Below are 22,132 nucleotides of genomic sequence, written 5' to 3'. Positions count from 1 at the left end.
AATCCCTAATCAGTCGGTAGTTACATGATCATTCAGCACGAGAATGTTTTAATGTCAACAGCTGGCACGTCTGATAATCTTCTTAACCTGTCAGCTGACACGCAGCAATCTGTGCGGTCACATTTGTAAAGAAATTGATTTCCATCTGTTGTGATTTCACATGTTTGTGAGAACTGGGTTGTACTTCTGCCTGCTGAGCCACAGATGGCAGCCCTCCACCTCCAGCTCACACAGATGTGTGCGAATGTGTAGCGTCAGGTTTTTCTGCACATGTGAGAGGAGAACGGTACACCGCATTTCTGTTGATGTCGGCAGAATACACGGCACATTTTGCCTCTCCAGTCTCTCACGTCTTGCTTTTCCTTCCCTCTCTTTGTCGTTCTCCAGCCACCCCCCGCCCCCCTTTCTCCCTCCACGTACATAAATCCACCACAGTATCAGCAGGACGGTCGGTCGGTCACAAACAAACACAATGCTTTCATTGCTTGATTGGCTCATCAATTCATTCATTTCAAAACAAAACAACAAAAAAATGAACGGAGAACAGAACCTGAAATAACCCGACAGCTCAGTCCAAGTTCGCCGCTGCGTCCTGTTTTGGCTTCACGCTGCACAAATAAGAAGGATTCATGTCTGCCTGCCGTCCTACCTCCACACATGCTATGGGTGGTTTGGTGACATGTCTTGCCTCAGGACTGGAGGGGTGTTTCACACACACACACACACACACACACACACACACACACACACACACACACACACACACACACACACACACACACACACACACACACCCAAAGGAGCCAAATGTAATTTACTACTTGGGCACCTGAGCAGTTGTGACACACCTCCCAAACAAAGGCATCTTTGCTCTGTGCGCCAGCATGTGGCCTAATTCCCCAGATGTCTTTTCACAACCTCACCTGGCTGCATACCAGTGTTGTTTTCTTCTTCTGGTAATAGCCACTGTTTTCTTCCGAGCATTTGATCTTTTATCCCACGTCTCCCACTGGGCAATTAATCCTGCTAGAATACAGCCATGTTGACAGTAATGAATGAAACATGCAATTACACTCGGGTCCGGCTCAGGATGTTGCAAAAAAAAACAAAAAACAGAAAAGTTTCCTTTTTTCTTGTAATCACATTTACTACAAACTATAACTCAAAACAAGTTAATTAGGGGTATGAGCGTAGACCGGACTTTTAGTCATTGTTCACTTCCTAATTTAAATGCCCAACTTTTAAAAAAAATTTTTTTTTTTAACTATTTAACTAATCTGAGTGGTGTAATTTCATTGTATATGTATACAAACAACACAAATAATGCATTGTGACTTGCGTTCTGCTGTGCTTCTGTTGAACACCTCGCCTTCATTTCTACACCTAGAAAGAATTTGACCTCCGACCTGCCATGTTTATCATTTGAACCTCAGAAAGCTTTCAGATAAAAATGAGAAGCTGGTGAAAGGTTTTCTTCACTGTTCTTTTCTAATGAGAGTTCAGGGAATCTGTACAGTAGAGTTGAACATTAGTGCGACCAAATAATAAGTCTCATAACAGTAATTATTACTTGAATAAGCGGAGGAGTTCTGCACTGTCGAAGGCTGGCTGACATGTAGGAGAGCAACACTGCAGACTCGAGTGGGCTGAGGTCACACAACATGGGAGAAGACATTAAAAGGATTTTGATTGACTTTACTCAAGCAGATAGAATCTGTTGAAATGAGTCCATCTGGTCACTGATACTGACCCTTGGAGTCAGGACTGCTCCAATTACACAATAATTACGTGCAGCTAAACAAGGAAATGTGAATTTTGCACTAAAACCTCATAGCTTTGGAGGTTCTTGCTCCCATTGTTGTCCTCCGGCAAACTGAAGTGTGCGCAGCTGTTTTCTGTCTGAGCACCCGGTAACTCACACCGCCGAAACTCTGTATTGTCCTCAGATGAACTTTAGCAGACCTTTTCTTTTTTTTTTCCACAGAGGAGGAACTGTCCCTCATCACTTACAGTGGAGTTGCATTAGGAGGGCGCACCGCTGCCAGGGCTGATAGGACAAATGATCAGTGACCAGTCAATGTGTGTATGTTAGTACTGCAGTAACCCTCAACCTTAATTTCATGGCAGCAGCAGTCCAACACATTTCTACTGAATATGCATGTTATGGTCGGACTGCTGAGGATGTCGCAGCTTCTGACTCGCCTTCATTAGAGTACTGGCTCTAAATGTATAATATTGTACGATCATAGACATTAACCAACAAGAGCCACCTTATTTTTACAGGAAAAAAATAAGAAAGATGAATGTCGAGCTCTGGGGGGGGACTTACAGCATCTCTCCGCTATGTAGGTGGTATCATCTTATTGAAGTGCCCCCCCCCCCCTTCTCTATCTGCCTGGCTCGCCTTCTCCGTTCCTTTTCTTTAATCCTCTGCAGAGTAGGTGTGTCAGAGTGCCAGAGACAAGGAGAGAAGACTGATATTTGCTTAACCAAATCCTCAGAGGAGGCAACCCTCTTTGATCCACTTCCAAATTCACTGTGTCCACTCTCATTTGGTCATTCGTCACTTGTGCTGTCTCTGCTCGCTCTCTGTGTCTCTCTGTGTGTGTGTGTGTGTGTGTGTGTGTGTGTGTGTGTGTGTGTGTGTGTGTGTGTGTGTGTGTGTGTGTGTGTGTGTGTGTTGGCGTGTGTTGGCAGAGAGAGGAAAGCCTGCAGACAATGCCCTGCATTTTGCTCTGTTCCTCTCCCTTTCCTTTCCGTCTGCCTCGTCCTTGCTTTCCCTCTTTAACTTGTGTTTTCTTGTTGTGTTGCTGAGGTCAGACTGATACAGGCAGGCGTTGTTGTAAGCAGAAGAGCTGTGTGTGTGTGTGTGTGTGTGTGTGTGTGTGTGTGTGTGTGTGTGTGTGTGTGTGTGTGTGTGTGTGTGTGTGTGTGTGTGTGTGTGTGTGTGTGTGAGAGAGAGAGAGAGAGAGAGAGAGAGAGGTTCTGTTTTGTAGCTGAGCTTATTGGCTGCAACACCCGGGTTAGTCAGGGCTCGCCCCTTTGTTTTACACACAGCTCCGTCCACACTGGACAGACAGAAGGACACTCACAAAACCACTTGAGCGCTGCTCTATTGACTGACTTTTGTCCGAACCTCTGCAAATTCCCACCTATAAGATGAAGCACACACTTCATTTTCATCCATGGTGATGTACAGGCATAAGAAGGCGTCCTTCTGTCATGTTTGGGAGCTTCCTCCTCTGCTCTCTTGTATATTCCTCTGGCTTCATCTTTTCTATTCGGAGCGTCTCATGTTGGAGCAGAAAGAAGAGATTCTTTGACAAAAACAGACACAGCTTTCTATAATCATATTTTCTCTCTCTACCGCTGTCTGCCATCTTTTCTTTCTCTTTCTCTCTCTTTTTCTTTCTCTCTTTCTCTGTGAACAGCAACATGAACTAGACTATCTGATCTGCTCCTGTTTTTTATTGGACTTATTCATCGCAGGCCTCATTTCTCTTCAAAGGCACGTGTTGAAGTGGTGGGATCCCAAATGACTCATCTGCCTCTTTCTTCCTCACAGCGAGCACCTATCCTGCGCCTTTACCTTCTTCTTGCACGGGGAGAGCAACGTGTGCACCAGTGTGGAGATCAACCAGCACCAGCCCGTCTACCATCTAACGGAGGAGCACCTCACTCTGGCTCAGCAGGCGTCCAGCCCCTTCCAAGGTGGGTCCCCGCTTCACCTGGCAGCTCTGTGAGCGGCGCCCAACGCGCTGGGTCATGTTCTCAAGCACAGTTAGAGCGGAAACAGTTAAAGGAAACGTGTGTTGCTCTTCTTCGTCTTCGTCTTCTTCTTCTTCTTCTTCTTCTTCCTCCTCCTTCTTTCTTTCTTCTTCTTCTTTCTTTTTTATTCTTCTTCTTCTTTCTTTTTTATTCTATTACTTTACTAGTTATTTAAAGTTTAGGGTCATCTGAGGAAAATATTGTATGCTGCATATTACTGTGATAAATTACTAAATGTTAATATTTGTTGTTTCTGAAAAAAATATGGCCCCTGATGAGAAAGGCCACCAAGCATCCCCGTCACACTCAAAACTGTGGAAACCTTCTTCTCTGTAGCAGCTGCATATTTAACATTTACACCATTTTAAGAAAATCAACCAAGCATACTTTGGACTGTTTAAGATAAGAATACCGTATTTAAGGCTGAGACATGAGTTGTTGTTTTTTTATTCTCCCTTACGAAACGTGTTTGTCAATTCGGTCACACCTTGAAATTCATTGTTAAACCACTGAGGTGACAACAGCATTGAAAGCGTGTGTCGTTGGACAGATGTAAGGCTGTTTATGATGAATTAGCCTGTTATGTTCCTGTTTAATTGATTAATCATGTACCCTATAAACTATGATAAAACCATTAAGACATTTCCATCGCCGACCAACAGTCCAAACCCCAAAGAGGAACAGTTTATGTCCAAACCAACGTGATCTGAAAATCAATTCATATCAGTTTGCACTGTGGTTTTGCTTCTGTACACACATCACTTATTGTGTTACGTTTTAGGGAAAGTACTAAAATACAGGTTAGTCATAACAATTCAAGGACCCCATTTATCTCAAAGGAACTTAAGGCAAACCACAAACCTGTTGGCCCAAGGAGATAAAGTGAAATATCCCCCCATAAATAAGTAAGATAAGACATGTTTTTTTTTTTAATGTTTTCTTGTAAATATAAAACATTAAATGCTCAGCATTAAGTGCACGGGTGTAATAGTTTTCAATGAAGTATATTAGCAATCTGCGTGTGCTGTGTTTGGTGCCGTTGCCAAGACGAAGCATATATAATCTTCAGCCAGGCTGTCTTTCATCGCAGATTGGCTCACAGCCAGTTTAAAAGAAAAGCCTCCGTAGTCACTTTAAATTATATTGTAGTGTAGTTATAAAAATCTGTGCCTCTAATGATATTCCATCATTGGCTCTAAATTAATTACCCCCCACCCAGCCAAACACTGTGTAATCCCAAAACCATTGTCAGCCTGCGCTTCCACTCACACACACAAACATTAATGCAATGACTATAATATACACTCTGTCTTACTCGTGTGGGGAAGGAAATGATTTGCCTTCTGAAAAACTATTAGATTTCAAATTATTTCACACAAGTATCACATTCAACCTGTTGATATTTGTATCGGAGGAGAGGTATGACTCTGCCAGCATTATCCAGCTGCACTCAGCCATTTCATTTGCATACTTTTTTGACTTCTTCTGAATGTTCCCTTGGCGGCATTAAGCCACAGAGGTGGGCTCCACTTAGACCTAACAGCATGTCACCAGCACCAGAACAGACACTCCTCAAAACCCTGCGTGTCCAAAATTAGAGTTGCCTAGAAAACTTTTACAAAAGGAGGGACTTTGTAAAACTTTTGATTAGATGATTTCCTTATCTTAAACTCTCTGAATTTACTCTTTGTACTACAAAATGGTTTGCCACATGAGCGCAGAGGAAAGGTTTTCCTCTTTTTACCTTCTCATCTATAGTTAAGAGAGATGTGATCTCGTCGCCCGCTCCCCGTACGCCTCCTCCAGAGTAATAATAGTGATCACTTCCTCCATTCACCACAGTAGTTCCTGCATAGCTGACCCCCTTTTTCTGTCTCCGGAGCCCTCCTGAAGGGAGCTGATAATGCCCCTCAGTTAAAGACTAGTGCCTTGGACATAAATAAAGGGATTATTGGAACTTGGCATATGGAGTCCTCTCGGGAAGTTGATCGTTTAGGACGATCATAATGCTCCCCAGTCGCCAGTAGATGGTTACTTATGGCTAATTCTGTTGGTCTATTAATACCTGCTGTTGCTCCTTTGTCATGTGGTTCTCAACATTTTAATGTGACACACACAGACACACACCTCCTTTTCCCATGGTGATATAATGCTACTTAATGTTTGAGTACTCTGTTCTTTTTGATTATCTTGATATTGAACTGTTACAATAAATTCTCATTTTGATGGGGCACTTTCGAAACACCCTTGAACACTCCTAGAGGTACCTGCGTCCCATTTCGAGAGCACTGATTTATATGTACCCAGACGAAGCAGACATGTGTCTCTATAGTGTGAGTGTGTGTGTGAGTGAGAGAGAGAGAGAGAGAGAGAGTGTGTGTGTTTTACGATCAGCGCTTTGAGTACGGTGTGTGTCTGTGCGCAGGTGTGTATTTTCACCGCCGCAATGTGTCTCCTCCTAGCTAACCAAGCATAGCGTTGAGGAAGGGCTGGCTTCCATCCCCCTTCATCCATCCACCACCCACCTCCACCTCCACCCCCCTTCTCTCTCTCTCTCGCCCCACTCACCTCTGCCAAGCTTGGTTTACTGTGCGGCAGAGCGCTCCATCAGGCAGACCTCTCCAGGATGTGACCTCATAAAAGGGCGCAGAGTGAATGTAATGAACTCTCAGCCCATTACACTGATCTGAGCACATTTGACATGTCTTCAGGGAGCCAGAGATAGACTCACGGCCAGAGAGGGAGGGGGAGGCTGGGTGGTGGTGGTGATGGGGATGGGGATGGGGAAAACGGTAAACCATTTCCATAATTGCGCTGAATTTGATCTCTCCTCCACAACTGGCCTCGGGTCGTGCAAGTGTGTGCGCAGCAAGAAATGCAGAAATGAAAGGCAGTGCAGTTGAATTTAATCAAGGTTAATATGATCGGCTATAGCTGGATGTTATTGTGTATCGGAACATAAATATCCTTTTGTTCTTCTCTGTGTCGGGTTGTTTCTGCTGAGGTAGTATGTTCTGGAGGCCGAAGTGAAACGGTATGCTCAGGGGCATTTAGGACTCGTGTGTCTCGAAATGTTTTCAAATAATATTTTGGTATTAAATGCTCTGAATGCCACCCGGGTTGATTTGACAAGTAGAATATTATTTCTCCAGGTACCAGACGTTGCCCGGTAAAGCTCAACCGAGCTCCACTACTGTGTGACTTATCTTTCGCTACCACCTGCCAGCCACGTCCTCGACATTTTTTAGAAGTGTTGGATATGTGTATGAGAATTTTCTTTCAGAACCAATCATGTCCAGACCTTCTCGTTTAAAGTTGTAATCCTTAAGATTTCAGTCCTGGTTGATTTGGCAACCAGGAAGGTTACCGTGGTAACAGCAAGTGTGTTTAAATACTGCAGCGCTCCTTGAGCACCTACTTTGTCAGAAATACAACAGAGGAGCAGTTGGTGTATCTGTTTGCAGTGCAACCAAACAAACTGCTTGTTTTTAATAAAAACCACAAGCAGAATGTTCAACTGATGGACAAAATGCTAAAACTGTCCGTTGTCTTGTGTTTTAGATCCACGGTGGCTTTGTGTTTCCTGTGGCTGCTTCACAGTAAAAGCCACTGCTTAAAGCTTTTAATGTGAAGCAGCGGTGGAAGTCTTGGTTTACAGTCGCAGGAAGTTTAACATAATGTAGAGAGAGTGACGACTGAGCAGCCAGTCATTGATATCAATAAGTTTGTCCTCTGAGTCGTATCCTGTGAATTCTTCATGTACGGCTGTCACAATCTTGAAATACTAGTTAACGATTAATCGTCATACAAATAATTGCTGTTAACAATTTAATAGTTTTATTTGATTCATTTTGTGCCACTATTTGAAGTACAAGCCTCATCAGAGCTTAATAATACACATCCACCAAGAGACAATTATTGTCATTAAACATGGCAACATTTAGATAATAAATACATTACAGTTTGCCTTTTTGGGCCTTGTGAATATATAATACTGCTTAAAGCAGAAAATGACATAAACAAACAACCTAAATGGCTTAAAACCAACATGTGCCCACAGCGGGGCCGTGGTAATCCATGATGGTAATGTCAATAGATGCTCATAAGATAAATGCCTCAAGATAAACAGTTTGTGGTGCTGATATTGAGATGTAGATTCATGCAAATCTTAAGGAAATCTAGTTGAATGTTGTAATGTTGAGCTCTTTCTAGAAACACTGTTGCTGAGTCTTGCCTTCCTCTTCCTACCCTTTTGTTTTCCATTGTCTCCGGGCTTCTTTTCTATCATGGAAGCTGTTCTGCGGTCCGGCCACTGGATCAATACCTGGGGACCGAGGCCATCCAGTCTAGTAATGACATAGTAGAAAGGCAGAGCAGAGAGGGAGATTAACAAATCCTCGCTCTAACACCCCCCCCACACACACACACACACACACACACACCACCCCGCCAGTGTGCTCGTAGAACCATTACACCAGGTCTTCACATTCCAATGCATAATAGACACAGAGAAAGAGAATGGATGCATAGCAAGATGACAGGTTGTGTGTGTGTGGGTGTGTGTTGCCAGTTGATGTGCATATGGTTTCTGTGCTCATATGTATGCATTATGCATGTTAGTTTATGGTTATATCTGCGCTGGCTGATGAATGTCGGCCTGTTCTATGAGCAGACTGATGGCTTTTTCTCTGCGACTCGTATGTCTGTGAGGTCAAGTGTGTTTGCGAAGGAGTAGCCCTTTTTAAAGCCTCTGTTTATGGGCTCTGAAAGTCAGCCACTTCCTAATAATTGGCGCCTGGAAAGGTCAGAGCACTGCGGATTTGGCTAGAGATGGCAGAATGGCAGTGAAAGGGAAACACATGTAAGAAGAAAGAATGAAAAAAATGATCAATGAAAGACGAATTACATTTGGAATTAGAAGAATTCGCTGCAGGTGTAAATTGGACTATAGAGGATAAGAAAACGGTGTAAGGAAGGATAAACAGTCAAAGGGAACACGGCTAAGATAAAAGGATGAGAGGACGAAAGGTACTGGAAGGATGGAAAGAAAAGAAAGGTCAGAGTGAGAAGATGGAAAGGAAGTCTGAGGAGGAATGAGAGGAGAAAACAAAGTTAAAATTAGCAAGTGTAAGGATGTAGAGAGTTACTATAACCGGAAGCAGATGAAAGAAAGTATGAAAAAGTAGAAGCAAAACATGGCCACTGCAAAGAAAGAAAGAAAGAAAGAAAGGGGAAGGAAATGAATGCAGAGCTGGAAGAAAATGCGAGAATGATGCAGAGTGTAAGATGCGGCGACGATAACTAACGCTGTCTTTCTTCTGTCCCTCACCTTTTTTCCTCTGACTAGTAATCCTGAGTCCGTTTGGCCTGAACGGGACGCTGACTGGCCAGTCGTTCAAGATGTCAGACCCCCCCACCCAGAAGCTGATTGAGGAATGGAACCAGTTCTATCCCATCAGCCCGCGTGCCAAGGAGGGTGTGTCGGAGGACAAGGCAGAGGACATGGACTGGGAGGATGACTCTCTGGCCTCTGTGGAGGTCCTCGTCGGTCAGTTTTTTTTTTTTTTTTCAAATTATAAATCATGGAGTTCAAGACGACCTGTTTCAAATGTAGAGCTGTCTGTTTTGTGTTTGACTGGTTTGGTTCCCCTGTGTGTGTGTGTGTGTGTGTGTGTGTGTGTGTGTGTGTGTGTGTGTGTGTGTGTGTGTGTGTGTGTGTGTGTGTGTGTGTGTGTGTGTGTGTGTGTGTGTGTGTGTGTGTGTGTGTGTAGGTGGTGTGCGTATGGTGTACCCAGCCTGCCTGGTGTTGGTCCCCCAGTCAGACATCCCCGTTGTGGCCCCTGTGGGGTCCTCCCACTGCACTGCCGTCTACTCGGGTGGCCACCAAGTGCCTGCTTCCCAACGAGAGCCCGCCATGTCTCTGGTAACGCTCACCCCGCCCACGTCGCCTGAGGAGACACAGACGGGTAAGAGGCATAAACACTCAGACTTCATTAGAGCCTCGCGTGGAGAGTTGGTTCGTTTTCGTCGGCCGGTCGGTTCACCGCGATCTCTCTCTCCCCAGTGGACTCTCACTCGGCCCAGAAGTGGGTAAAGATGCCTTCATCATCTGATGCGTTCAGCGTGGACAGAACAAGTCACCACGGAGGAAAGATTCCACGCCGGCTAGCCTGCCAGGTGGTGGAGCGTGTCTGGCAAGAGTGCAATATCAACCGAGCTCAGAACAAGTAAGTCTGCTGCTGTGTCTTCAAGGTCACGGAGATCGATCAAAAATGATTATTATTATTAATAATAATAATAATAAGTAGCAGTAGTGTCAAAGACGGAAGTAAGTATTAATGATTATGTCTTAAGCTTCCCTTGAACAACTGATCATTGATCAGATAATTTATTGATTTTATTTGTATTATTTAAATGGCATAAAGTTACATATTGGCGCTGCATAAGACAACAACTTAATGCACATGTTTGACATTAAAGGAATGAAGAAGGATTAGAAAATACACTTCTTGGTGTCGGGTTTGGGCTGCTGGATAATAATCATCTCTGCACAAATTAAGACCACCAAGGTTGTGATTATAAACATGAAATGGATATAGTGGGTGTAAAATCAGCAGGAAAGGATACAAATTAAACTCTACAACAACAACAAAAAAATCTTTCTACTCACTTGTTCTGTGCAAAACCAACAACATGTTTAAACCATTTACGGCATCTTTCATCTCCGTCAGAAGAAGCTGTCTAGAGAAGATGTTTTCTTGACTTAATGCTGCTCCTTTTTTGTGTATTTGATGTTGGTGTAACAAGTAGAACAATTATGTTACACAATAGTATTTTGGTTCTCTTGAAAAGTTGAAAATCCATTTTCAGTAGTCCATTTACAGGCCCGGACACCATGTTAATTTATTCTGTTTTGTATTTGTTGAGTCGGTCTTCCCCTCTAAAAGGCTCTTCTGCCCGACCGGTGTGTCCGACAGCACTGCTGCCTTTCGCTGCCACGTACCCATTTATACAAATGTCTCTGGTTTCCATGTTTTGGGATTCATATCTTATCTCTTCTAAAGAGGTCTGGAGAAACCTTGATGGATGTAATGATCACAAGTAATTACATAAGAGTTTTATCTCCTGGTCTTTTGTATTATGCAACATCAGTGAATCTGACACAGTGGGAGCACCCTGGGATCTGCTGCCCCCTGACCAAGCACAGCGTGTCGGCTGTAGTTAGCTGTTGGCTTGTCAGCCCAAGTATTATCGCTCCAAGGAGGGTGATGAAATCCGCCTCAGCACAATGGCATTTTTATACTAAAGAAAAATGAGACAAGGCTGTGGACTTTAGAGGATCTGTAGTATCATTTTAGGCCATAGCTCTCTTCACATGAAGAACGAATGAAGTTGTTTGACTCAAAGTCATTCATGTGTAAAGTTGTATTTATGTTTTTGTCCTCCCCAGGCGAAAGTTTTCGGTTACAACCAACGGTACCTGTGACGAGGAGCTGCATGACAAAGTGGGTGCGTGGGATTTTGTGGAGCCCTCACAGAGGTCATACTGCAGCTGTTCGAGGTCAGTCACTCTCCTCGTGTGTGTGTGTGTGTGTGTGTGTGTGTGTGTGTGTGTGTGTGTGTGTGTGTGCGCGCGCGCGCAGGTAGGGCTTATACATGTGTGCTCAAAGACATTTCAAAGAGGTTATGCACAGTCCGCAGGGCTTTGATCACCGCCACGAAGGGCCGCAGTCAGCAAAATATCTGCAACTTATATCCACGTGTAGACTTTGACAAGCATATTATTCTTCATATTTTTCAATTTATCACTATTTTGTGTAAGTGACAGCCGTGACGTGGCTGAAACCTCGGCTGGGTTATGTGTTTCTGTAAATCAGACATTTTTATTCTCCAACTGATGGGAATAATTTCCAGGAGAAAGAATAGTTTGACCTCTGAAGGAGCAAACCCTGAGCGCGAAGCTCCTTCAGACCTCAATTGCAGCCACCCACCTCAGGAATACACTCATCGCACATGAGCCTATAATTTTGCTTCGACTAATTTGACACCTTAATATTAATGACATCCTTTGTGTTGGTTGTGCGTGCTTACACCTGCAAAGCTTTATTGTTTCTCTCGTATGAGAGAATTTCAGTTATAAGTTTTTTGTCACATTTTTGGTTAATGAGTCTTTGGGGCCTCGTTCTTGAATTAAACAGCCTTCAGCTTCTCTCTCTTCCAACCACCTGCACTTGCGACCAGCTCTTTCACAAGAGTGGGTGGGAATACCAACTTGTCCGCAGCAGTCTGGACTTCTAACCAGCGAGCTGAACGCCCGGCTGCTTAACTGGCCTCCTCAATGGGAGGCCAATCTAATAGATTGAAAGAAAACCCTGATTTGTGGTTAATGAGCAAGTATTATCTAAAGTGTTTCTTGTGTGTGTTTACAATGGGGAAGTTTGTGCACACTTCGACTGGGGAATCCTCTGCACCAGGCTTTTTTTCTTTTCTTTTTTTCCCCCCACCTCGGGTGAGGAGAGCCGACTTGGACCGCAGATTAGAGCAGAGTGGATTGGACCAGTCAGCCGGGGCATGTTAATTTGTTGAAAGCCACCCAGCACTTTGGCAACCCAGAAATGGGGAGCTCTGCATTGCCAGTTTTAATGGCCATTAGCTTTGTTTTGTAGATGGAAATCTTCCGTGTGTCTGCTTATGTTGACATCTAATCGTCAGGACACTAAACTACCACGGCCGTTACAGAGGCGCTGCTTCCTTATCAGCAACCCTAATGTGTGACCACAGCTGTAGGCTCAGTGCTGACTCAGCACCAGGGAGGTTTAAGAAACAGTGATGCCGACCCAAGACTCTGTGAGAGTGTCCACCGGGATGGAGAAGTTTGTACGAGGGTTAGAGGCGAGACGAGGTGAAGCAGAAGGGCTCGGTTGTCTGTTGGCGAGTTCGGTGGTCACAAAGATAGCTAGCCGGTTGACCAGCAGGTCCCGATGACCACAGTGAAGCCTACAGGCTGTGTTGTTTTAAACATAAAACAGCTGTAAATGACCCCCTCAGTCGAACTGGCAAGAGGCAAGAGAGTTTAGACGGTGAGACGTCGTCTCTTTTCTTCCGAGAGCACTATTTTTTTGCTTTATTAATTTAAATTTTTGGATGTCTCAGAAAAAGATCATTCTGAGGCTTTTAGACAATGCAGTTTGTTCATGTCGTGAGGTTGACAGTGACTAATTTAGAAAATGATGAATGTGCAACAGTCCTTGTTTATTAGGTGTTGTAGTCTTTCTCTCCAGGAACTCGCTTGATATGTGCAGATAAGTGTTTCCTGCTAATTGCTTTGGGGTGAATTAGTGAGGCTGCCTTGTTGCAGGTGAAAGTAATTGAGTTCATTGATGTTTCCTAAAAGAAGCAGATGTGAGCCTTTGGAAAGAGATTTTGCACAACATCTCTGTCCATCATGGAAATGAAAAGGTGTCTTCATCATTTGATTGAGCATCTCTGTCTCTGCTGCTGTTTTGCTTGAAGCCCCACAGTCTCACTATATTTCCCTGTTTGTCTTCCCTCCTGCAGACACAAATCAGTGAAGCAGCGGACAGGCAGCACTCCAGGCCAAGCTCAGTCAGCAGGCCAGCCCTCCCAAACTCCCACCAAGCACAAAACTGGAGGAGAGAAGCCAGAGAAAGGTGACAAGCAGCAGAAAAGACCGCAGACACCATTCCATCATCGCAGCCTGACCACCGACGAAGCGTCGATGGAGACGGAGTCAGTGGCGAGCCAGAGGTTGGCCATGAGGGCTCAGGACGGAGGAAGGTTTCCAAGTATTCGCACTGCAGATGCGTCCGCCATCCAAAAAGCGCCCCAGCTCCACAGTGGGGGGGTCAGCGCCGGGCCATCGGAACAGGCCAACTCCCCCCAACCCCCACCGCTTAGCCCCCACCCCTGTGAGCGTGGCGAGGAGTCAGGGGAGGGCATGAAGAACCCTTCGACCCCCAACAGCCAACATTTTTACCAGCCGCCCCCGGATCCCTGCCTGGTCGGGGTGAAGGGTGGCGGCGAGGAGCCCGGAGGGCCAGAGGGTCTGAATCAGCACTTCCACTCCCATCACCCCCACCCTCATCCCGGATCCTCGGCCTACTCGGAGCCTCCCGAGCCCACTGTGTACGTGGGCGCAGCGATTAACCTGGAGGACGACAGTTCCAACGCACCCTGGAGGTTATTCAACCTCCCCCGCAGGAAAGAAGCCGAGCTGCCCACGCTGCTGCAGCCTGGGGACAAGCTGAGAGACGAGGCCTCGGCATCACAGGACAACCTGGTGTCGGTCACAGAGTGAGTGACACCTGCCTATTAATTATCACCGCCCAATGCCCTCTCTGTCTGACGCACACAGAGGGCAAGAAAGGCTTCATCTGGTCACAGACTGACTAAACAGTCTGGCTTTCAGGCCATCCCACCTCTCCCCGCAGTACAGAGTGGCCCCGGGCTGCTTTGAAGCACTTTGAATAGTCAAAAAAAAAATTGTTTTGAAAGAGTAATGATGCAAAATCCACCTTCTCCCTCTTTCCCCCTCTTGTTCTCTCACATCCCCTCATCTCACTCCGCCACCCATCCCTCCGAATGTTTGGTATAGCGCTTAGCTGCACACAGCATGTTAATCTCTTGCTATGTGCCCTTTTGACATCATACATCACCAAAGTGCAGGGCCAGCACTACTCATTGATTCCTACACACACACACACACACACACACACACACACACACACACACACACACACACACACACACACACCGGAGAGAGGACGACTAATGACAGGGTTAGATAAAGATAAACCTCTGCTATTGTAATGGAGTTGAGGCTGGTAGAAGAACTTTCTGCTAGCTATCAGTTTGGCAGACTTTCACCAAGAAAAAGCTGCTAGCAAGGAATCACAGATGGACAGTGAAGGGGGAGGAGGGTGGGGCGGGGGGTGGAGGTGGGGTGTCCAGTGTGCAGACAGGCAGGGTGACCAGCAGGATGTATGAATTATCATCGGGGTTATTCAATCCCAAGGGGCCAGCCACTTGGATGCCTAGTGAGCAGTAATCCTCCCGTCCACCGCTCTGAATGGCGGCTAATCTCTGGCCCCGGCCACTGCGCACCATCACCTTGCATCAGAGCTGGACAGGCATGACGAGAGGACAGAAGTGCAGAGAAATGTCGGCAGCAGTGAAGGGGGAGGAGATAATACACAAGTTGGGTCAGTCCCTCCTCTGCTGCCGGGGGGCCAGTGACTTTTCTTCTTCTCCATTCCTCCCTGGTTTGTTACACATGAGCAACAAGTAGGCCACAGTCAGCGATGAGCGCTGCCGTGGCAACAGGTGACAACCGGGTCTGTCTGAGTGCGAGCAGTCAGCGCTGGAGTCACCATGTTTTTTTTTCTAAATCTAGCAGCAATGTAATTGTCTGACAACAAATATGACGCATCGGTTCTTCTGCGTGACAGCTGTCGGAACGGTTTGCAGCCGCTGCCATTTCTGTTACTGCAGATAAACGTGGCAGCAACACTGACGTATGATATCAGGCGGCATCCGACCAGAGCGGAGCCGTTGTAGAAATATTCCTTTTGCTGGAGTTTTTCCTTGATAACTTTATTTCCATACAACTACACTTTTGATCATTTAAAAAAAACTAGGCAGGCTGCTCCTTTATAATGTTGTGTTAGCTCACGGAATTCACATTAAGAATGAATAGGTGGTATCTATCTAAATCTTTCTGCATTTTCATTTCCCCAGGGTGATGTCTACATCTAAATGGCCGCTGAAGGTGTCGGACGAGCTCGTTCAGATGTATCGAGCCCGGAGGAACCAGTACCTCTCTGCTGCCGTAACTGACGGAGATCACGAGCCCGAGGTGGACCCTTACGCCTTCGAGGAAGGAGATGTCAAGTTCACATTCTCCAACAAGAAGGATAAATCAGGCGGGGAGCGGGAGCCCGGCAAGAAACACAAGGTAAGGCGAGCCAAGTGGAGGAGTGACCAATGTGTCTCCAGCTGACGCTCACTCGTCTGAGCCTCGCAGTGATGGATGCATCACGCCCGCTTTTCTTTAAAAAGGGCCTCTTGTGTTTAATGTTGTTTTGGACAAGAGCATCCGAAAGTCCGGGTACAATACACGGCCATGGTACGACTTTCATACTTTGCCCCATTTGTGCATTCTCAATTAAAAGGCAGATAGATTAAAAAAACGACTTTCCAACTTGTTTCCATAACAACAAACTGCAGTAGCTTTCTGTGTCTGCAAACATTACTTTTGTACTGCTCTTAAACATCAAACTGCATCTCCTACCACGTATGCGCCACACCACCTCTCTGCTGTATGCATGTTGTTTGAACATGCACAAAATTGTTTGAACTTGGGTTTTAGATGGTTTGTTATTTTTATATTTTGAATGATGTTTGATAAAAATGTTCCTTTATTTTAGTTATTATATTTGCAGTTAAAATGTCAAGCAAACTTCCATTTGTACCTGGATCCCAGTAACCAGCAGGATGTCCAGACTTTAGCTTTACTTTAGGCAAAGTACCAAAGTCTTGCATTAAAAATGGTGTTCTTATTCACAAAATGCACTTAAAGTATTTAAAGTAAAAAAAAAAAAAAACTCTTTCTTCATATACTTCAACCTTTCTGTTTAAATGGACAAGCTGTCACTTCTCCATTGTGACTCGTTGACCACGACACGTTGAACTCCACTTTGCACGGTGGCTTTTTGGCTGCTTTCAATCCCTCTTGCAGCCGCACTCTGTTTGATTTATTAAAAAATATGTCAGCGACAGTTTGAAAAATGTGTAGTGGAGAGTAGCCACTTCATCTGTGCCTTTGTCACTAGTTGCCCGGCGTAAACACGGGACAAGAGGGCTGATTTTAAGATCTGGGAGCAGGCCAGGTAGAAAATAGGCCATCAGCATCCTCAGCAACACAGCACTAAAAATAACGGAGCAACCACTTTCTACATACATCCGCTTTCACTGCCCGAGTCCAAGTGAACAGGAAACCATTCCTGAGTCACCATTGTTATATTCAGCCAGAGGAACACCAAATAGGTAGCCTGTCTAATTTCCTTTGAGTTATGTTTTTCCTATTTGATCTGCCCTCTTCCTCCTCTCCCTCCTCGCTGTATTCTTCTGCTGCCTCCGTCTCTGCCTCTCTGGCTGTTCCCTCCTGTTCCAGACACGGCCACCTGTTCGCTGGTGTTGCCCCCAGCTTTCAAAGCTAGAGTCGATGTGTGTGTGTGTGTGTGTGTGTGTGTGTGTGTGTGTGTGTGTGTGTGTGTGTGTGTGTGTGTGTGTGTGTGTGTGTGTGCGTGTGCGTGTGTGTGTATATGTGTTCAGGTCTGCAGGCTTGCAGTCGGCTTCACAGTGCAACAAACCTGGCTCACTGAACCATTCAGCTTAAAAAGCACTCTCAGATATTTTCCCTCTCCTCTGTCTGGTGCCGACCCGGCCGCGTGCCCTCGATCTGTGCAGGAATGTTCGGGTGAAGGCAGCTCTCAGTGGACTGAAGAGCTCCCAAAGGGCAGTCTGTGCAATGGAGCTCTCCCTCCATCTGTCTGCTTTATGTGCCGTGTGTAGAACCACCACAGGGTGTGTGTGTGTGTGTGTGTGTGTGTGTGTGTGTGTGTGTGTGTGTGTGTGTGTGTGTGTGTGTGTGTGTGTGTGTGTGTGTGTGTGTGTGTGTGTGTGTGTGTGTGTGTGTGCAGAAATAGATTTAGTTTCCCTCATGATTTTGACTTAAACTAATAGTTTCATAGTGTTGGAACTTTTTTTCGTGAGACTCTTGGTCATTGTTGTAGCTGCCACCTACCTTGCTGATGTTTTATGTGAAGCTGGAGCACCAAGAGAATCTCCCTTTGAAAGATGAAATTAGTCTCCAAAGAGCTATTGACAGAGTTCCCACTGGTCAGGGAATATCAGGGACTTTTAAAACTCTTTCCCATACGAGGAAAGTCTGGGAATTTGATCATTCTGTTTGCCAAGTCATGGAATGTCAGGGAAGTTTGTTTGAATGTTTAAATTTCAGTTGCCATTTATCAAACTGTAATATTGTCCATGTATGTAGACAAAACGTTAGTTATCTCGTTATTGTCAGTGTGTGTGTTTGGAAGCGTTAGTGGTCACTGACGGAAATTGAAAATGTAGCTCATTGCGAGTTCATTACAGTTATTGTTAGATAAATTATTTTACGCTGCAGTCAGTATTTAGACATGTATTTAATTTCTTTCAATATCGGTGCAGCTGGAGGGGAATTTGCCGGCTCCTTTTTAACAGAAATGTGGTCGCCTGTTTCTCCGTTTATTATAGGTCATGATATTTTAGCTTTTTAGTCAGGGACTTTAACATTTGACTTTGAGTGGGAACCTCATATTGACGGTGTAGCAGGCCAGGCATTGCTGCGTGCTGAATAAAGCACAAGATACGTGCATGTAAAAAGCCTCAAATAAATGAGGACAGAAAGTGAGAGGCAGGAGAAAGGTGATGATGATGCTTTAATGTGGGAAGTCTCAGACCCAAACAAGCTTTTACAATATGGAAAGACTCCAGCCGACACTCTCTCCCACCCAGGGCTAGGTTATTGATAAGGGGTTAAAGCATCGTTGCCACCTACAGATTGTGGCCTTGGTGTGGATGTTGTGCTCTGCAGTGGATTGGGCCTTTAAGGGAGACAGATTAAAGCCTGCGTTACTCAGAGAAAAGCCCTGGAGCGTAATGAAATCAATGGCTGGGACATAACATTCCTGTTCCCCAGCTAGAACTGCTCAGCACACAGTGTACACACAACCCGCCATAAGAGCGCACGCACACACACACACACACACACACACACACACACACACACACACACACACACACACACACACACACACACACACACACACACACACACACACACACACACACACACACACACACACACACACACACACACACACACACACAGACACAGAAGGCCAGCCCTCCCAGATATTGATGTCTGGGTGGGAGCCTAAGAGGCCATTCCTTGGATCATGATTTCACTCCGGTCTACACTGGAAATCTCATTTGCCACAGCAGAGGCCAGCAGTCCCTTCTCCCTGCTCTTCTGTTTCTGTCCAATTTTCTCTGTTACGAGACTATCATTGTTATTATCTCCCATTTTGTTATTTTTCACACTGATTGGATAAAGTAACGTTTTTTTCCAAGTTGAATCTGGCTGCTTTGTTGCTCTCTGATTTAATGCTGTTATTCTTTGTGTATATTAGTCTTGTGTTTTGTAATGTATCCAGCTCGTTTGTATAGTTTCTTAATCACAGTTTTTTGCTGGAAGGATTTCACACACCCACATTTTAACACGGTAAATGAAGCAGACTATGCCCTGCCAGGTGCCGCCACTAAGATAAAAGATACAGCTTCATTGATATGAGATAGCAGTATTATAAACAATTTATTCGTCTGGGCTGTACATTTACAGCAATGCTTAATTTAATAAATGCTGTTTGATGGAGTCTTTCCATTCTGAGGGGGTTTGTCCCGTCTTCTAACCCCACCCGTCTTTCTGTTTCCTCCCAGGGTGAAGACGGTGGAGCGGGTCCATCAGATGGTAAGAATCTTTATTTTCCCACAGCCTCTTGGGTGCTTTCACCCAAACACATGATAATCATCTTAAAAGATCCAGACGGTGACACCGAAGGATACAAGTGGCATGTCCAGTCTGATTTGGGGAGTTGGCAAACGAATTGTCAGTTAGCGTTTCAGTCTTGCCAATAGAAACTACATTCATTCACTAAATAAGTAGCTTTCACTCTCAATTATTTTTAATTTAAATCTCATAACAGATTTGTCATGCCATAAGCATTTCAATAATTGAATTTAGAAGAAAATCTACTTCCTGAATTGATTGAAAGGAGGAGTGAATTGGGGCCGTCCTGCGTAGTCAGAATATAAAATCATAGCTCCGAGCAGGAGTGTTTCCTTTATTGAGTTCTCAAGGAGCCAAAATTGACTTGCAGACATTAAAAGTTAGAAGCGAGAACATCATATATATATATATATGTGTGTGTGTGTGTGTGTGTGCGCGCGCGCGCAGATGCTCAGCGAGCAGCTGCTCACAACCGCATGGCCTCCACCAGCCTGATCCACGAGACAGACCTGGTCGTGTCCATCAACGACCTGGACAACCTCTTCAACTCAGACGAGGATGATCTGGCGGTTAGTAGAAACCTTGGTTCCCATTGCAATGAATATCTCATTACACAGTGTGGTCTTGTACACAGCGTGTGTGTGTGTGTGTGTGCGTACAACTTTGTGTTTCCACTGGTATTATTGGCCAGAGCAGCCTCCACTCTGCCTGTCATCAGCTCTCACTTTGCACTGCTATTACTCCAAGACGTTGTGTGTGATAGCGCCTTCCAGGCTCAACAAGTGTGAGAAATGGAACAGGCATGAATTTCGAGCCGTATTCATTAACTTGGAGTTACTACAATGATCAGTTGCTAAAATGTTTTTTTGTTTTGTTTTTTGTCCACAGCCTGGTTCAAGGCGACCTGTGAATGGAACGGATGATAAATTTGGCAGCAAGGAAGCGAAGACATCCACTCTGGACCCTGTATCCTGCATCAGTATGTATATCTTCATCTTCTGTTTTCACTGATCACTAATGTGCCGTGTCTCCTTAAACCACAAGAATGGAGTCACCTCAAGTGTTCATCTCAAATCGGATCCGTCACACGTGTGAGCCCCTTGAAAAATCAACAAAAGTACACTGAGATCTTTAGTGAAGCCACTTCAGCTTTAAACGTGGTGTTCCCTTCACTCACAATCTCATCTTTAATCCACTAAATAAAATCAAGGTTTTTACTACTCATGCTTAGATGATGCTCACTCTGGGCTTTGCCACCTAGTGGCGAAGAATATGTCTGTGATGAACCTCTGTCGCTCGGCGTTGGGCTCCCAGCAGCCCGGAGACATCCTGTAGCTACTGTCTTGTTGCCTCCTTTGTTGCTGTTTTGCCGGCTCTCCGAGCCACCGCCAGTCTGGCCTCCAAGTTACACCCTGTTTGTTGATCTGCTGAGCCAAACACTATTTCCTGTGGAAAACCAAAATACGTGCAACTTATTGTTGGGGTTGAGCTCAGGGACAATAATGCAGAACTAAAGATGATGTAAGGACACTGCATATTTTACTGTGAAGCAAATTGGTCTCAGATCAACCGTTCTCTTTGAGTTTTATGAACAGGTAATGTTCAGTCCGAGCCTCTGCTCTCACCTGAAATAGTTTTTGTTATCCTCCTCGATGCATCTTGCTGTTATACAAAAGGGTTTGAGAGTTCGAGGTCTTGGATATTCCCGACATCGTCTCTGGCCATTTAGCCTTTTCATCATGAAACTCCAGTGTGGGCTTATCTTATGTAAATGTAATAAAACATTTTTTTTTAAAAAGGGGCTCCAGCTTTTACCCACCTTTCACTTTGCAACGCTCAGCTGCAGCAGCTCTGTTTTAAGAATACGTGAAGGAAAAGGAAACTGTTCAGGAAAAAGCCGAGATACTACGACAAACTGTAAACATTTCATCAGCTGTGGCCAAGAGGCCTGTTAGATTTATGTCTAATAAATATTCTTCTGTGTCATATAAACATGGCGCTGCATGCTTTGGTTGCAGGACAAAAAAAATGATAGATTAACAAGCATCTTGACAGAATGTGTAGTAACACTGGAATCTTAAAATAACATATCTTACATTAAGACAGCCACACTATGCACATAATTATCTTAAGAAATTTCTCAAAGTGCTGTCTGTCGGGCTGTTGAAATATTGGAAGTAAAACATAATGAAGTCTATCCCATTATCTGCCTGTTTGGCTGCACGATACGGACTTCAGTGCTATAATAGACTTTTACATTATACCTCCTTCACTAGTTCCCCTTCAAACGCAGTAGAATCCAAGTCTGACATGTACTCCTTGTTTCTTTCTGCCTCCAGGTTCTGCAGACCTGCACCAGATGTTCCCCACGCCTCCCTCCCTCGAGCAGCACATGATGGGCTACTCGCCCATGAACATGTGCAGCAAAGAGTACGGCAGCATGGATCCCAACACAGGCATGACCACACTGGACGGCACCTCGTCTCTGGGAGGCCACTTCAAGATCGAGGTGGAGGAGAGCTTCTGCAGCCCCAAGCCGTCTGAGATCAAGGTGGGTCTGGACTCAGGACACGTTTTAAGGAGTGCTGTTGCTGCAGCTGACGTGACGTAATGATTGGGTCAGTTAAAAGTGATGTCAGAAGTCAAAAGTGAATGACTTGATGTTGGTGGAAACCTGGTCTTTGATCCTCATTGAGAGGCAGCTGTGTGTGTGTGTGTGTGTGTGTG

At 45.0% G+C, this 22,132-nt stretch overlaps 1 protein-coding gene across 1 annotated transcript in view; it reads left to right on the top strand.

The window, feature by feature from the left end:
• med13a (mediator complex subunit 13a) overlaps nucleotides 1-22,132 on the top strand; it is a 71,358-nt gene that overhangs the window by 34,263 nt on the left and 14,963 nt on the right. The window contains exons 5-15 of the mRNA XM_069724106.1: nucleotides 3,566-3,711; nucleotides 9,116-9,316; nucleotides 9,540-9,734; nucleotides 9,833-9,995; nucleotides 11,219-11,329; nucleotides 13,327-14,082; nucleotides 15,526-15,742; nucleotides 19,336-19,366; nucleotides 19,853-19,974; nucleotides 20,294-20,384; nucleotides 21,745-21,956. Of these exons, the coding sequence (XP_069580207.1) occupies nucleotides 3,566-3,711; nucleotides 9,116-9,316; nucleotides 9,540-9,734; nucleotides 9,833-9,995; nucleotides 11,219-11,329; nucleotides 13,327-14,082; nucleotides 15,526-15,742; nucleotides 19,336-19,366; nucleotides 19,853-19,974; nucleotides 20,294-20,384; nucleotides 21,745-21,956 (2,245 nt within the window). The remainder of the gene's footprint in view (nucleotides 1-3,565; nucleotides 3,712-9,115; nucleotides 9,317-9,539; nucleotides 9,735-9,832; nucleotides 9,996-11,218; nucleotides 11,330-13,326; nucleotides 14,083-15,525; nucleotides 15,743-19,335; nucleotides 19,367-19,852; nucleotides 19,975-20,293; nucleotides 20,385-21,744; nucleotides 21,957-22,132) is intronic.

This window comes from Brachyistius frenatus, unplaced genomic scaffold, assembly GCF_029030835.1.
Source record: "Brachyistius frenatus isolate BFR_SWC_R1_liver_20210118 unplaced genomic scaffold, ASM2903083v1 Contig_361, whole genome shotgun sequence".
Classification (NCBI taxonomy): Eukaryota; Metazoa; Chordata; class Actinopteri; family Embiotocidae; genus Brachyistius; species Brachyistius frenatus.
Note: the sequence above shows the minus strand (reverse complement) of the source record. Positions and strands in the feature narration are given on the sequence as shown.